The sequence below is a fragment of the Oncorhynchus mykiss genome, chromosome 26 (assembly GCF_013265735.2).
Source record: "Oncorhynchus mykiss isolate Arlee chromosome 26, USDA_OmykA_1.1, whole genome shotgun sequence".
In the NCBI taxonomy this organism is placed as follows: domain Eukaryota; kingdom Metazoa; phylum Chordata; class Actinopteri; order Salmoniformes; family Salmonidae; genus Oncorhynchus; species Oncorhynchus mykiss.
Window position 1 is genome coordinate 41986147 of NC_048590.1, and position 17605 is coordinate 42003751.

The 17605-nt window shown below is 46.2% G+C and overlaps 1 protein-coding gene across 3 annotated transcripts in view; it reads right to left on the bottom strand.

Annotated features, from left to right (window-relative positions):
- Positions 1-138: 138 nt before the first annotated feature.
- LOC110506148 (microtubule-associated protein 1B) overlaps positions 139-17605 on the bottom strand; it is a 70284-nt gene continuing 52817 nt past the window's right edge. For 2 of the 3 annotated variants that reach the window (XM_036963904.1, XM_036963906.1), the window contains 5 exons: positions 14396-14478; positions 14050-14190; positions 5927-13760; positions 5425-5651; positions 139-3284 (listed from right to left, as the gene is read on the bottom strand). In XM_036963904.1, the coding sequence (XP_036819799.1) occupies positions 3129-3284; positions 5425-5651; positions 5927-13760; positions 14050-14190; positions 14396-14478 (8441 nt within the window). In that variant the 3' untranslated portion in view covers positions 139-3128. The remainder of the gene's footprint in view (positions 3285-5424; positions 5652-5926; positions 13761-14049; positions 14191-14395; positions 14479-17605) is intronic. The other variant, XM_036963905.1, reaches the window with a different exon arrangement.

The following is a 17605-nucleotide window of genomic DNA, read 5'->3' on the forward strand; positions in this document are numbered from 1 at the left end:
GGTTAACAGACAGAGCAGTTCTGTCTCAGAACTAGCCTGGTTAACAGACAGAGCAGTTCTGTCTCAGAACTACTCTCTCTGATAATCTACATGGTCCGGTACATTTGAGCATCGGCAACGAGAAGAAAAAGACATTGCTGGATTCAAAGCATGTTTACTGAAAGCATTTGACAATTCATTCTATTTTCTTTGTCTCTATGATATTACTTACGGGTGTGTGCCATATGTGTCTCAGAAAAACTGGAATACATTGCTGAATATTCTGATTGGCCTCAAAGATTGCGCAATGGTACAATTTGTCTAGACCCTCGAACAAGGCATGTTATAATTTGTTCTTTGTAAGCCTCAACTCAATGTCATGATGCAATAAAATGGAATTAAAACATGTCTCTTTGTCTCGTTTTCTAACAGTTAGTTTCTAACAATCTACTTAGTTAGTCCCAATTCACAGTAAAACTAAAGGATACAATTAAACTGTGCACACAAATGAAAAACCATCTTAAATAACACTGAAAATTACATTCTAGACACACTGACTATAATCACATAAAATCAAAAGCAAATTGTACATTTTGTCTTTAAAAACATTCCAAGGCATTGAGTCAAGGTGAATGTGGTAGAGCAAAAACCTTTTGGCCTCTGGTCCCAAAGTTAACGATTCTAAAACAGCCCTAGAGCAGAACACCTATTTCCCTTTCCATGGGCATCATAAGGATGAAGAAAATAATACGACTCAATAGGAAATAACACGTCTGTCTGTGAGTTAACATTTCCAACAAAGCTCTCTCTTTTTCTGATTAAAAATGACTGCTTTTGTGTTAAAGAACATAAACACAATTGGTAGAAATCCCAAATTAGAGTATTTTCATATGATGAGGCCTAAAAGTTCTTAGAATAAGGGTTTGATCACAGTTGGTTCTTGTTAAGTTGTTTGATCATTTGTGCTTCATGTTCACTATCGCCGACAGAGAATATCAGACCCTGTGATCACTGACTGGTAAACGAACCATGTTAGTTTGCTAAGTAGGATGTGCAAATCATATTTTTGGACCTTTGCTTTTAGTTTAGTGATCATACTACAACACTGACCTGCCCACCTAGCCACTACTTTACCATGGCAACCCATCCTCCATGTCTGCACCAAACATGCCATGATGAGAACATTCTAATCTGCATCTTGAAGCTTTCAGTGCCAACATGGCGTTCGTTCAAATTCTGAGACTGAAACGGTGTTTGCCGAACACTGAATATCTATGGCTTTGCCACAAGGGCCATTTCAAGCATCTGAGTCTTCCTTGAACATACGACAGGACAGAAAGGCACATGTGGGTGACAGTCAAACCTCTATCATCTATGGAACCGCCCCACAATGTTCATCAACGTTTCATCAACGTGGTCTTAATGCACGGCGCAAACACCTCACAGACAAGTCTTCAGACACTCAATCAAACTATTACCCTGTACAGGTGATGGGCCATGAGCTCACAACCACATGGTCCTATTGCTGTAGTCATAACCAGGTTAGGTATGACTGCTCCAAATGGCACCCTATTCCCTATACAGTACACTACCGTAAGGCTCTGGTCAAAAGAAGTACACTACATAGGGAATAGGGTGCCGTTTGGGATGATACCATGATGGTCATAGCTGGAGTACATACCACTAGTCTACACTATCTTCACCTTACACAAATCCCAAATCACACCCATGTCTCTTAAAGGGTCAATACTAAATGTGAGAATAATCATATGATCTGTGATACCTTCCCAAAGTGTGGACCTACTCCAGTTCCCAGACAGTGTCGCTCTGTAGCTCTGCAGTTAAATAGCGGAGGGTTGTTGTCTTTACGTTGCGTAACATCTTTTAACCTGACAGCCTCCTTTCTATCAATGAGTTCATGAACACAAACAAGCTGCTTAAGCTATTTGTCATTTAAAAAGCCACACTATTCAAAGCCAATGTGTAATGCTTACAGTATGTTATACATGCGTATAAATGCTATGACGAGGAAGTAGTACATTGAATGTAGCAACATTGCAACCTGACATACAGTCATTAAAATGTTGCAATGAGAGTATTCTCCTTTCCTTTCACACAATAGCATACGTTGGCTTGGTCCAAGATATGTTTGTGGATGCAAGCTTGGAAAATAAATGCAAGGGAAATCTACTGTGCATGTTGTATATTGTACAATATACACCAGCCCTGTTCAACAGATCCGGATGTGTTCTGGCTGGGAACATTCTCAAAAGACTTCACTTTACAACCAGACAACACTGATAGTTATGATTTACTGTACGCAGTATGGCGCTTGAGAAATCCATTCAAAGTGAATTTCACCTTGCAGAAATGACATGAAAACTGAATGGCACACACAAAACCTTTGAGTATGACTCGATTTGTTTTTTCCACCCTATTCTACTACAAACATAATTATTCGACATCTAAAAGACTCTTAGAGACAATCTACTTAGAATATCATCTATGTCAATGTGTCAATATTAGGCACAAAGTTCAATGAGTGGCACGTGGATGAGAAAAGTACCATTGGCATTAGCATGGTGTATTCAGTTCTACAAAACATATAAACACTAAAGTACAAAATGTGTTTTGATGTTGTAACTTCTTTAAACAAAGATTAAGTCTGTTGTTGATGACTCTAACATTATAATAGGGCATACTTGTGCATGAGTTATGCCTATTAGAAGAAAATCTGTCTTACCTTGAAGGAAACAGTAACCATTGCCTGGACATTTTGCCTGGATTTCTACCGTATGCACAACCATACTTGTTTCCTTGAATAAACCTTATAATTATAGTAGAGGAGCGTTAAAGTCTGAAGAGCACCTTTATAATACAAACAATGACACTAACCATAATCAAACGTGTGGTTGTTGAATATCTCTGTGTCTAAAATGACACCCTACTCCACATACAGTCCAGTGCACTACTTTAGACCAGAGATGGTAGCTGTAAGACCAATAGGGTGTAATTTGAGATGTACTGTTATGATTTACCGTAAGAAATAAATCCCTAGAAAAGGCAGATCCAAAATATTTAAACAGACAGACTGAACCAGGGGAGCTGTGTGTTGTCCCATTACAGAGGGGAAGAGAGGGGGGTGGGGCTTAAAATTCGATCTTGCAGGCGGGGAAAGACTCATCCTGCATGACCACGGTGCTGCTGGAGGCCAGGACCATGATGTTTAGCTCCTGTTGCCGTTCATGGGTTTGCTGGTACCACTCCCGAGTCACATCTGTGTCATGGGTGGGAATCAACGTCACCTGCAAGAGAGAGAGTGAGAGGCAGAGAGATTGAGGTAATGGATAGAGGTAGGAGGAAGAAAGGAGGAAAATCAGAGGAGAAGAAGATGGGGAGAGCATTAGAGAGAGAAGGGAGAGATGAAAAGGAGTAGGGGGAAAGATGGGAGATGGTGATTTAATCAGGTGTTAAAGCAGACAAAAAAATCCCATGACTGAAACTGAAGTCCATCTCAGATGGATTGTCTGGGGCCAAGTTCATTTCCCCTTTCATGAAAAAAGTCATGACCATCGTGCTTTTATGGAAAGAGGATAATTTTGAACATGTATTAAACTACGAGTTTGATCAATTCTAGTCCCCTTGATCTGCAGGCCTATAAAAGGTCCTGTCCCTTGGTCTATATTACCAGATGTGCTATTAACAATAAGCTTTATCACCTGTGGCCCACCTGATGCAGCATAGTGTCTACACATACATAGGCTGAAGTATGGGGTTTATCATCTGTATTTACCCCATTGGACACAACATCCTGATTGATATTATTATTATTTATAATTATTGTTAATAATTATTCATTATTATTAAATCGGAAAAATCTGTTTTATTTCTTGGTTTCTATTGCAAAGTATGTCATTGTCCCTTTAAGAGCTCTGTTGCACAGCTGTGCCTAAACCATAAGAGCTCTGTTGCACAGCTGTGCCTAAACCATAAGAGCTCTGTTGCACAGCTGTGCCTAAACCATAAGAGCTCTGTTGCACAGCTGTGGCTAAACCATAAGAGCTCTGTTGCACAGCTGTGGCTAAACCATAAGAGCTCTGTTGCACAGCTGTGGCTAAACCATAAGAGCTCTGTTGCACAGCTGTGCCTAAACCATAAGAGCTCTGTTGCACAGCTGTGCCTAAACCATAAGAGCTCTGTTGCACAGCTGTGCCTAAACCATACGAGCTCTGTTGCACAGCTGTGCCTAAACCATAAGAGCTCTGTTGCACAGCTGTGGCTAAACCATAAGAGCTCTGTTGCACAGCTGTGCCTAAACCATAAGAGCTCTGTTGCACAGCTGTGCCTAAACCATAAGAGCTCTGTTGCACAGCTGTGCCTAAACCATACGAGCTCTGTTGCACAGCTGTGCCTAAACCATAAGAGCTCTGTTGCACAGCTGTGCCTAAACCATAAGAGCTCTGTTGCACAGCTGTGCCTAAACCATAAGAGCTCTGTTGCACAGCTGTGGCTAAACCATAAGAGCTCTGTTGCACAGCTGTGCCTAAACCATAAGAGCTCTGTTGCACAGCTGTGCCTAAACCATAAGAGCTCTGTTGCACAGCTGTGCCTAAACCATACGAGCTCTGTTGCACAGCTGTGCCTAAACCATAAGAGCTCTGTTGCACAGCTGTGCCTAAACCATAAGAGCTCTGTTGCACAGCTGTGCCTAAACCATAAGAGCTCTGTTGCACAGCTGTGCCTAAACCATAAGAGCTCTGTTGCACATCTGTGCCTAAACCATAAGAGCTCTGTTGCACAGCTGTGGCTAAACCATAAGAGCTCTGTTGCTCAGCTGTGGCTAAACCACACGGGCAATTGTGGGAGTAGGGAAATAAATGTGGCAGTAATGGAAAGCTGGGATTCCCCTCTCTTTAAACAAAAGCCCAAACTGCTTTCTGAAGTGTTTTCCCCACGCTTGCATTAACAATGGTTGTGCATTGACTGCTTGTCAGAATACGTTTCCCTCCCTATGGCTCTCGCAACTTAAATGCTCATCGAGAGGAATATTTCTCCCGCATAGAACACACAACAACAAGCCGTCCAGGTAAATAGGTAAACTATTCTACTATGGGGTTGACTGATTGTTTTAACAACACCATTACATGGCAGAAATAGTAGCACTGGTTCCATCCTGAGTAATAAATTAGAGGCTTTGAATTCATTTGCAAGGAGCAACAGTAGGCTACACTCCGCTGTTTGAGTTGAGCGCCACAGGTAGTCAGGTGTGCTAGTTAGTTAGTTCATTAAGATGCATAGGGAGTGAATGTCATGCACAGGTAGTCAGGTGTGCTAGTTAGTTAGTTCATTAAGATGCATAGGGAGTGAATGTCATGCACAGGTGATGTATTGATCCATCAACTGAATGATTGAGCTCCATCTAATTCTATGGTAGTGATTTGTTACCTGTAGGTTGGATCCCCACTGGGCTTTGCCCTCCAGTAGAGCATCCAGGACCACTCGGCTGGGCTCGTCATTGCCCACATCGTTCCCGCTCACCACGTAGTATGCAGATCGGACGCGTTTGAAGAACTCCTGGTCCACGTTCTTAGAACTGCAGTGGTTGGGGATGTAGGCCAAGTCTACGTAGATAGGAGGGCCTTGGGGAACCACGGAACTGGACCTCTGAGAGCCTAGGGGGAAGGAAAGATGTTTCCATGCAATTTGATGCTTTCCACAAGGTCGCTGGTTTAAACTCTGCTCCAACTGCTTATTTCCTCTCTCTCCCCTCCTTTCCTCAATCACTTTCCACAGCCTAGCAGCCTTGACTTAGCCTGGTCCCAGATCTGTTTGTGCTATGTTGTGCAATGTGTATTGTGCACTGTGCTGTATACTACTAGTCATTTTATGCATAACATAATAATACGATTGTTGAATAAATATACTGTATAATGGGAACCATTGTTACCTGAGGTGCTCTTAACTCCGTTGGCCACCCTGCCGGCGTTGTAGCTGGACCTGGAGAGGTCATCGTCTCTGGAGCCCTGTCCGTCTGACAGATGGGACATCCTCAAGCTCTTCTCTGTCTCCTTCTTCTTCAGCGAGGCGCTGCGAGGGGATGGCAACTGCTTCACTGGCATGGGGGACCGCTTGCGGCGAGCCGGAGATGCCGACTTGGGTTTCCCTGTCTTCCGCACGCTTTTCATCTTGGGGTCTTTCTTGAGGGGCGACTCGGAGGTTGCCCGGTTCTGGTCATTGGCCAGAGCGTCGGGGTCCACCATGCAGACGTCGGGGTGAGGGGGGTTGGGGAAGGGGTCCATGAGGGGGGCGGGAGGGGGGTCCCGGGGGCTAATCCTGGAGGAGGAGGAGGAAGAGGAGTGATGGTGGCCCCCTCCCATCGTGGAGAACTTATCCACAGGCAGGTACTCAGTGTCCTCGTCCGAGTCCATGTTGCTGTTGCCCGTGATGAAGGGGCACTCCTTTGTCCCTGGGGGAACGTCTGAATCTGACTGCGACGGTATAGACTCGCTGTCGGAGGTTGGGGGGGTGTCTTCTCTGGCTAACCCCAGCCCAGCCGTCCCGGCGTGGGGGACCGAGCCGCCCTGGAAGTGGGGGTGGTGGGGCTGTTTGTTGGCTCTCTTCTTGACTGACAGGTCATGTTCGTCCCCTTCCTGCGATTGGTCGCTCCTGCGTCCCCGCTCCTCGTCTTCCTCATCGCTGGACTGCTGTTGCATACTGGGATTGATGAAGGAGGGCGAGAGGTCTCCCTTGCGGTGCCTGTGTTCCGAGGAGGAGTAGCCAGGGGAGGCTTTGGAGGAGGACGTGGAGGAGGAGGCGCCCATTTCAGGAGGGAGTTCCAGGTCGCTGTCATCATCATCATCTCTTCCTCCTGCTTCTCCTCTGCACGACGCCTCCGTGTAGAAGGGGGAGCCGAAGGTGTGATCAGTGGAGGAGAGGGAGAGCGGGCGGGGGGGGCACTCAGGTTCCATTTCGCATTCCTCCTCAAACTCGTCCTCGTGGCGGTAATGAGGCGGGGAGTCGCCAGGAACCATGTCCATCTGGGGCTTCTGCATGTTCCACTCATAGGAGCCCCTCACCTTTTTCTCCTCAGCTGTACCCAGACCTGGGCTCACGCAGCTGGCTGCCGGCCCTGCACTGATGGGGGAGCTCATGCTGCTGACCTTCATGGGACCATTGACTGTGTCTGGCTTGGTGGGCAGCAGAGAGGAGGGTATGTACGAGGTGAGCACATCAGGGAGACCAGCGCCATCTATCTTACCTGAGGTGGTGGTGCTGCTGCCGTGTTTTTCGGAGAAGGACAGGCCCATCTCACGCATGTAACCTTCCTCGTCATCCTCTTCTTCAGTACTGTCAGAGTTTTCAAAGTAATGTTTGCCTGTTGAGTCAGGCCGTGGGGACGAGGTGACACCAAACAAACCCATGGCGATGGCATCCTTCTCCTTGGGTGACTGGGAGAAAGGCCCATAACCCCCTGCAGCCTGCAGCTTGGACTCATCCGCCCATTCCGGTTTATAGAAGCAGTCCGACTGGGGGCTTTTGTTCACAACACTTCCTTCCATCGAGGCAACATGCTCCTTTTTGTCTTCCGAGGAGGAAGCGGAGGAGTGTGAGTGGAAAGGTTTGATCTCCTCAAAGGGGCTGTGAGGAGAGAAGCGGGCCAGCCTGGAGGTGGATTCTGCGGTGGTGGTGGTGGCCATCGTCATCTGCTTCTCCGAAACCTCCAGGTACTCGTTCTTAACCATCCCGCAGGAACTGGAAAAGGGGGAGGAGTCCATGGCCGGGGAGTGTTCCTCTTTAAAGGAGGAGTGTTCATCTTTAAAGGAAGCGTGTTTGTCTTTAAAGGAGGCGTGTTCATCTTTAAAGGAGGCGTGTTCATCTTTAAAGGAGCCGTGTTCATCTTTAAAGGAGGTGTGTTCATCTTTAAAGGAGGCGTGTTCATCTTTAAAGGAGCCGTGTTCATCTTTAAAGGAGATGTGTTCATCTTTAAAGGAGGCGTGTTCATCTTTAAAGGAGGCGTGTTCATCTTTAAAGGAGGCGTGTTCATCTTTAAAGGAGCCGTGTTCATCTTTAAAGGAGATGTGTTCATCTTTAAAGGAGGCATGTTCATCTTTAAAGGAGCCGTGTTCATCTTTAAAGGAGGAGTACTCGAAGCCGGCACTGTCTGTATCGTGTTTGAAGATGTGGTCGGAGGCGTTGGCTGGGGTCTCCAGCTCCTCGCCAAACTGCCGGCTGGTGGAGAGTGACGGACCGGACGTAGAGGAGGAGTAGCTGTAGGAAGAGGAGGACGAATATGCCGTGGCAGAGGTGGTGGTGTAGTGGAAGCCTGATGAGACTCCTACTGTGTCTCCTGTTTTCTTACCACCGTCAGCTCTCTCACTGTGGAAATAGTCATCTTTTCCCTCTTTGTCCTTCATCTGGCTGGACTGAAATGTGTCTTTCTCCCCACCGTAAGAATAATCAAACCCAGAGGAGTACCCAGAGAACGCTGTGGCGCCCATGTCACCTTTGCAGGTGGTGGAAGAAGGTGGCGTAGTCGGCTTCGCCTGGCTGTTGTAACCGTAGCCTGCCATGGAAACCATAAACTCTGGCTCATTCGAGCTCATGCCGTCTGGTGAAATCGGCTTTGCCTGGCTGTGTGTGTCACGCTCTTTGTTGTACTCCTCATCATCGTCATCATCGTCATCATCATCCATGTCGGCACCCTCATCCTCAGACTTCTCTCCAAGTTTGGCTGGGGATTTAGTTGTTATCACCTCATCAGGGAGTTTGGAGTCTGTGAAATCTGTCTCTTTTGAGCTCATTCCGTCTGGTGAAGTCGGCTTCGCCTGGCTGTTGTAACCATAGCCGGCCATGGAAACCATAAACTCTGGCTCTTTCGAGCTCAAGCGGTCTGGTGAAGTCGGCTTTGCCTGACTACTGTAACCATCTGCACATTTCTTTAGTACATCCCTCTCTTTGTTGTACTCCTCCTCATCATCGTCATCATCATCCTCATCATCATCCATGTCGGCACCCTCGTCCTCAAACGTCTCTCCAAGTTTGGCTGGGGATTTAGTTGTTATCCCCTCATCAGGGAGTTTGGAGTCTGTGAAATCTGTCTCTTTTGAGCTCACACAGTCTGGTGAAGTCGGTTTTGCCTGACTGTTGTAACCATAGCCGGCCATGGAAACCATAAACTCTGGCTCTTCTGTGCTCATGCTGTCTGGTGAAGTTGGCTTTGTCTGACTGTTGTAACCGTAGCCAGCCATCGAAACCATAAACTGGGGCTGTTTTGAGCTCACACCATCGATGAATGGACTTTTGACTTCCTTTTCCGATTTCTCTTTGGCACCTTTCTCCATGTCTGAGTCAATAGCATCCTCCTCTTCATCGTCCTCATCCTCTTCTTCATCATCTTCTTCATCATAATCATCGTAGTCTTCCTCATCCCTGGCTGTTAGCTTCCTCATGTCTATCTCCAGTTCCACCTCTTTGTCATGGTAGCTCATTGAAGAGGGTTTGGCTGCAGCACTACCTGTTACAGAGGTGTAATCACTGTGAACTTTATAAGGGGAGGAGTCTCTCTCTGATGATAAGGATGTGGTTGAAGCCTCTGGTCTATCAGCCATTGATGGGAATCTGCTCTCTCTGCTGTATCCACGTGGCTCACTTATCTTCTCTATTGATTCAGAGCCATGGAGCCATGGAAAGGGGGAAGAGGAAGAGGAGGAGGAAGATACATCTTTTCCATGAGAGCTAGTGAAACCCTCTTTGTCTGAGGGGAAAGCGGAGTCCTTTTTCTGTATGTCCATCTCCTTCATACTGTCCTTCCCCATTTTTTCTGACTGGTCCTTCTGATAACTGGTTTTGTTGTCATAGATATCACTGTAAGAGAAAGTCTTGCCGTGTACATATGGGGTGTCCTGTCTTATTTCTTCTTCTGAGCGTTTCTCTCTACCCTCTCGCTCCGGGAAGTCATACAGATTGAACTGGACACTTTTCTCTGGCTCTTTCAAAGTTACATGGTTCTTTTTTCTGGATATTGCTGCATCCTTTTTGTCATCTTCAGAGTCCAATTTACTTTGCTCTACTGATAAAGCTCTAGACCCTGTTCCACTTGGTTGAACAACATCATCTTCATCATCTTCCTCCACCTCGTCTTGCTCGTCGGAGTGCATGATCTGGGGTTTGGTTGTTTGCTCCATGTAACCAGAGAACTGTGTCTCGTCTGTCAACCCCGGTTTATTCTGCAGATACTTGGACTTGATGTCATCCTCTGCTAGTCCTTTGTCCCTCTCAGACAGCTTCTCTTCTTGAGGTGATTCATCGTCCAAGAACCTACCCTCCTTCTGTTCCAAATACTTAGCTTTAACACAGGGTTTGAGATCCCTTTTCTCATAATAGTCATCATCATCATCATCCTCATCTGATTCTTCAAAGGGGGTCTTGTCACCAGAAAGCCCCATTTTATGGAGCTCAGTTTCAGTGTTGTCCATTTTGTTGTTTTTCTTCTCCTCTGTGGGGGAGTAGCCACTGCTGATGGGGACCGACTGGGTGGGTGAGGCCAGCTTCCCGGTGCTGTCGCCTGGGCTAAGACATCTCTCTTCACCTTCAAACATGGTACTAGGCTTAAACCCGCTGGAGAAAGAGGGAGGAGAGGGAGGTGCAAAGGCAGTGGAGGGGGATTTATCCTTGTCCTGGAGCAACATGGCTGCCGTCGCCTGCTCGTAGCCCTCTTGGAGTTTCCCCAAGGGGATATCAACGTTGGGAGTCTGATCATCGTCTTCATCCTCCTCTTCGTCATACTCCTCATGGACGGGTTTGGTCTTCCTCCCAGCCTCCATCTCAGTAACAAAAGGCTGGTACTCCTTTGAAGGAGGAGAACTAAAGTTCTTGTCCTCCTCCAGGGAGGAGGTGGGAGAGATGGTTCCAGCCGAGTGGAGGTAGTCCTTCCCGTGGGTGGCCTCGGTGCGGTAGGGGATGCTATTGACCGTGTCCAGGTGAAGAGAGCTCCTCCCTGTCTCTGTCTCTGTCTGCGGGGCGGTCACAGATGCGATGGACTGGTCGTCCGCCATGGAAGTGGCGAACGAGGACAGTTTATCGTACTCTGTGATGGACGTGGCTGAGGAGATGTGCTCTTCCTCGGCGAGCGGAGCTGTGATGATGCTTGGATAGGCTGCCAACACTGGGTCATGTCTTCCCACAAAGCCTTTGGCTTTGAAGTCTGAGGCGTCAGACGTAGCCGAGGCTCTCATCTCCCTAACACCATACACAGAGTCAAAGGATCCTGGAACGTCGGGAACGGTGATGTCGCAGGAAGCAACGTCGTAGCGGAGGTGTGGGATCCTGTCCTCGGGTTCTTCATGGATCTCCTCATCGGAGATGGTCTGCTCCGTTTCGGAATAAGCGGGAATAGTCTCATCTTGGATGAAGGACACTTGCTCAGAGGCAGCGGTAGTGGTTTGTCCAGAGGCGACTGCGGTTGAAAACGATTTAAAGTCGGTTGACTTGGTGTCCCATTCTTTTTTATCTTTTTCTGAGTTGTATTTATCCTCATAATCCTCAATTCCCTCCAGATCTGCTTTTTCGATAACGTCACCCTCCTCTTCTGAGCTGACACTCTTCTTTGAATTCATGTCTCCCTTAGTAGAGTAGTCGTCGTCGTATTTCTCCATTTCATCCTCATATTTCCTATCCATGCCAGCATTTATTTTAATGTCCTGCAATTTCCCGACATCTGCACCTTTCTTTAGTACATCACTCTCTTTATTGTACTCTTCCCCATCATCATCACCATCATCCATGTCAGCACCCTCATCCTCAAACTTCTCTCCAAGATTGGCTGGGGATTTAGTTGTTATTCCCTCAACAGGGAGTTTGGAGTCTGTGAAAGCTGGACATCCAGACATGACATCATTCTGAATGGGTTCACTCCCTAGCTTCGAGAGCTCATCTCGTTTTAAAGCTTCGAAGTCCTTGGTGAGGTCTTCTGGAGAGGATACAACGGACCCGTCTGCCAAAGCAGCAGCAGCGGATTTTGGGGGGGCTTTCTTTGGGACAGACTTTTTCTCAGCTGTTTTCTCTTTGACCGGTTTGGCTGTTATGTTTTTGTCAGTCTTGTCCGTCTTGGGTTTGGCCTGTGTCTTGTTTGCCTTATGGAGGGTTTTCCTGACTTCTGGGGTAAAGGGTTTCAGGTCTGGTTTGGTGATCTTCCTCAGCTCTGGCTTACTCAGATCCTTCTTTTTCTCCTCCTTCACTGCTTTTGTTTCTTTTTTCTCCTCTTTTTTAGCAGTATCATCTTTCTTCACTTCGCGTTTGTTGTCCTCTTTCTTTAATTTACTGATCTCTTTCTTCTCTTTGTCCTTTTTCTCCTCCATCTTAGATGGTCGTTCCTTGGAGTGTTTCCTCAGTGTTTTCTCCTTGGACAGCTTCTTTCTCTCCAGTTTGGCTGCTTCGGGTACTGCCTCACTGTTTTGTTGTTGTTTGGTGGCTTTGGTGGATTTGGTAGCTTTGGCGCTCTCACTCTTCACCTTCTTCTCCTTCTTCTCCTCTTTCTTTTCAATTTTGTTCTCTTTAGCCGAGTCATTCTTGGACTCCTCTTCCTGCCCTTTAGCTTCCTTCTTGCTGGCTTTTGAGGCCAACTGTGTTTTGGTGGAAGATTTCAGGCTCTCCTTGCTTTCTGTTCTTGATCTCATCTTTGTTTGTTTTATGATTGGAGGCGGGGCCCCAGAGGATATGTCTTTCTGAGTGGCTACTGGGTAGCGCAGGAAGTCCAGGTGCTTCAGCTTTTCAAGCCCCTCCAAGATTTTGTTCTGCGGTGCATTTCCAGGGAACAGCACCCTGACTATCTTCTCTGTTGGACTATGCGGGATCCATACGATAAGAGCTGTTACTGAGGTCAAGTAAGGGACGGATATTTCTCCTTCTTTGCCATTGGACATCACAATCCCAGTCTTGGCCTTACTGTTCCCAGCCCACTTCTGCATAAGGAACTGCATCTCCTTGCTTTCCTTCACAGGGTTCAGAATGTACATGTCTAGCTTGCCAACGCCCAGCTTGTGGAAAAGCGTGATGGGCTCAATGGTGTTGCTAACGACCCTGTAAAGAGGTTCTGACTTGATGCCAAGCTTGTTGAGATACTGCAGTGTGAGGGATGCCTCCTCGATGCTCCGTTTGACCTTTAGCGTGGACTCAGGCATTCGTAGCTTCTCGGGGACGTTGAAGAACACCACACCGAGCTCGGGCGAGATCAGGTTCTTCATCCAGTCACCGTATGTGTTGGAGCCGCCAGATCCCTGGGACTGCTCCTCCTCCTGCTCAGCGATCTTCCTCTGGAGCAGCCCGTTGATGCCTGGGAGGTTGTCCGCCCCAATGTGGGTCAGCAGGACTGAGTCTATCCTGTCCAAGTGCCTGACCAGCTTCCAGAAACAGGACCTGCGTTCGGACCCTCCATCCACCAGGATGTTGAATCCGTTCACGGCGAACAGGGCAGAGTCACCCCTCCCTCCGGGGAAGATGTAGCAGCAGGGCTTGGATAGCTTCAGGAAACCACCCGAGGTGGGCGGTTCCAGGTTGTCAAAGGGTGACGGGACGTCCACCGTCTCCGAGACGTACTCTGTGAACTCCGCGACTCCCTCCATGTCAGGAAGCGTGGGCTCAGGGTTTAGGCGGTATTCCAGAAGGTTCTGGAGGTGCTGCTGCTCCTGGCTGTGGCCCAGTGAGCTCCAGCCCCCGTCTCCCAGGCACGATACTGTTAGCCTGGGCCGCTGGTCCGATGCTGAGTTGGACAGGACCTCAGTGACCTGGAGGTCGGACCACAACACAACATAAACATACTGTTAGACATAGCTTATGTAAAGAAACATATTTTAATAGCAAGTATACCTATTCATCAAAACAATATTTTATTTGAGCATATAACAAGAACATATTTAAATGAATCAACCCCTCCCTAAAATAAAAGAATCACACATATTGATTGAGAGAGTCAAGTATGGATACTACTAACATAACAACAGAGTAACTAAACAATGTAGTCTATACAGTGTAGCGTAAACTTATAGTAAAGTAATGATGAACAGTTGATCTTACTCCAGGATCAGAGATGATGTCAGAGAAGTGTCTCCAGGTGAAGGCTCCACCCTGCAGTGTGATGTCACCTCCCTGCTCAGAGCTCTGGCCACTTAGGACTAGTAGCTTGTGTCCAGCAGAGTCAGTGATCAGAGAACGGATCTGGACGGGAGGAGGAGAGGGACAAATAGAAGAATAAATTACATTAGTGGATTATCATCACAGTTGATTGACCTCATCAGTAAGCAGTATCTTTTCAAAAAAGGTTTCCATTGAGAAACTTCAACCGTACCATATTTTGTGTATAAAGGTGGTTTCTGTGAAGGCAAAAGCCGTCAGTTGTCAGATATGTCTGGGTCACACCTACCTCTGAAGCAGTAGTTTCCTCTGACGGGTTCACCAACACAACTGTCTCAAGGACATCACTCTTGTACTGCAGGGTCCTCTGTCCTGGAGAGGAAACAAACACAACAAAACACAGGGATAAGAATGATTAAACAACTAAAACAACAGTTCAGTCAGTAGTCGACGTTCCTACAATATTTCTGTGCGTGGAAATACTAAATATTGTAACGATCCTCGCTACATAAGGCATGTTACAATTCCCACCAAGTGGCTTAACCCTAATGATGCAATGGGTAGGGTGCTTGCCTTTCTCGCCAGTGACCTGGGTTCGCTCCCCTGCACCACTGTTCACTATAATACTGCTTAGAATGCTGCATGTGAAAATAGACTAGACTTATAATTGAGGAATTGTATTATGTGGTGATGTGATAAGCCTTAAGCATTGAGGGTCCATTAAGGAACATGACCAGCAGTTTAACATGTGAGACCTCATGTTTTCCATGATAAGGAGATAGCTAGAAATGTACTGCAGTGATGAGTAACTTAGTCAAATGACAGTACAAAACCATTGGAAAGCAAAACCAGAGAACATGGATCAGAATGATCCTCTGCAACCGTGCTTTAATATTATTGGAAGCGTAGACGCCATAAGTATTGTGGCCCATCATTATTGTTATTATTAGTAGTAGTAGTATTACTATTATTATTATAATAATTATTGTGATTATTATGATTATGATGATGACGATGATTATTATTCTTGCTATAAGATGAGTGTTCCTACAGTGTCTGACAGGGACACTTCCAGGGTGCACTGCAAGTCTACAGCGGCATCACGGCAGACAGGGCTGTCTGTGAATTTCGCATATTAGACAAGCCAATTAACAAAAACACCAAAACGCTGGGGCTGTATGAAAACTTGGCTGAAACCGATTACTGATAATACAACATCTGGGCTTCTAGCATTAGTCAAACACAATTAGCTGCAGACTAACACTGTGAGCCATACACAGGCTTCCCCTCCCTCCAAGGTCCCCTCACTCGCCATCCTATTTCCTCTCTGTTAATGTCTTGAACCCGTATATACATTCTCTTCCATGCCACGTAAACAACAACAATATTGCAAAAGCCTGATTAGCTGCAGCCTGCAAACCCCATTGGCTGTTGCCATGGGGATGCTAAGCTAGCTAGCTATGTTGCCGCTGGCTGAGTTACACTGACCCACTCTTGGCTATGGGAGACGCATTGCAGCATTTCTGAGGGGGAGGGAGGGAGGGACAGGAGGGAGGGAGGGCCAGACGTGCTGCATGGGAGAATAGACAGCAGAGTAACACAGGAGGAGACAGCAACTGCCAAGGCAGCAGTAGAAGCAGCATCCTGATCCTGCATGCAGGTGCTTCATCAGGGAAACTATTTTTAGCACAAAATGGTTTACTGGCTCATCTCCAACTGGAAGAATATGAGAGGGGTTTAATATCATGGGTGTTTTTTTCTTCACTGCAGAGGGGAAGCAAGGGCATTAGGAGGTAAATAGATGGAAGACGGAAGGAGAATGACGTCTTGTTATCCAGGGGTTACGTGTAAGGTCAAAAAAATACACCTCACCCACGTAAACGAGATGCACAAGCTACCGCCACGGGTGACATTTAACACTAATAGCTTTTTCAGCATCTGTGCCTAGTACCAGCTGATGACTTCCTCAAATTATGAGCTAGTTTGTGCTTACAAATGACCAGAATGTGCTCTGTAGTGTGTACTTAGCAAGTAAGCAGCACATATTGGCCTAGTTTTGGAGATTTATTTGTAGTTTTAGTTTCACGTTTGGCTCCAAAAATGGCTAACTGCTGTAATTTGCTCAGCTGCCGAGAAAGTAAATAGAGTGGAATGAATTGTGTTGAACCTCAGGAGACTGGGGTTCCGTCCAAAATGGTACCCTATTCCCTATATAGTTGACTACTTTTGACCAGGGTCCATAAGGCTCTGGTCAAAAGTAGTAAATAGGGAAAAGGGAGCCATTTGGGACTTATGTTGGGATTGTGAGTGTTAGAATAACAATGCCAGCGGAAAGGCCAATGTGTGTACATTTTCATGCTGGATGAATACACTACAGGAAGAACAACAGTGACAAATCAGAAATTTTTACTTTTTCAAATGAAGCGTGGAACTTCTCTAATGTGAATGTCAATGATACTGGAGGAGCCTGGTAATGTTCACTGAGGGCTAATTCTCAAAAACTACCCACCAAACTCTCAATACACTAACGCTGGATACAATAGACTACAATTTTTGACTACGAGTGGCAATGTCTTTGGGGATTGAGTTAACTGGTAAATGTTTAAATCACATACGCAATATTACGCACCCACCTTACACAAATACACATGCACCCACACACACACCTTTTTCTGTTACAAAGGGCTCACGAACTCAAGGTACAGTATATAACGTAAACTCACCCCATCCCGTACAAATGTGCTTAACCGCAACATCCAAACGAGGCTTCAAAGAAAACTAATGGGACTGTAGCGACTGTGTTGACTTCAGAATCAGGGGTGTGAACTAGGCTTCTATTCAAGCGTTGATCGACATGGTAATGGCTCTATAGTATTGGAGAAAAGTTGAAAAAACTGACCCTCCGTTACATCTAGACGTGTCATGTCGTAACGTACAGCACGCATAAAACAACTATTTCTGTCTTACAATCTCTCTCCACCAGGTGTAGCACTTCTCTCATCCTTTAAAAACAAGAAATGGACAGTGACGGGGGTAAGGGGGATACCTAGTCATTTTTTGCATCATCATTGCATGTGATCATCATTCTCAAAGCCGCTGTTTACTTCTAAGATCACTTTAGCACCACCCTAAAAACCCGATTAAAATCCGACACAAACCTTCAAATAGGTATGTAATGACACATTATATAAACTCTTTATAGTGTTTTATTTACATTTTAGAGGCAATAAGGTGATAAGTTGGACAGATCGAGTGAAAAAAAGCAATTTTCCCACACGACATCTCTCCTTCTCACTATCACGCATTAGTTTCGCTTCCCCACCCGCCATTTTTAAAAAGACCCGACGGGGCTCATTGCCTGCTTGAATTATGCAGAAACGGGCAGTGTTTAGGTCATGTAATTGATTCTGTTGGAAAGGGGAGAAATTGTGCTTTTACAATGGTATTGACATTACAGCTGATCTGGAAGTATTACGTTTTTGGGTTGCTAGAATAAGGG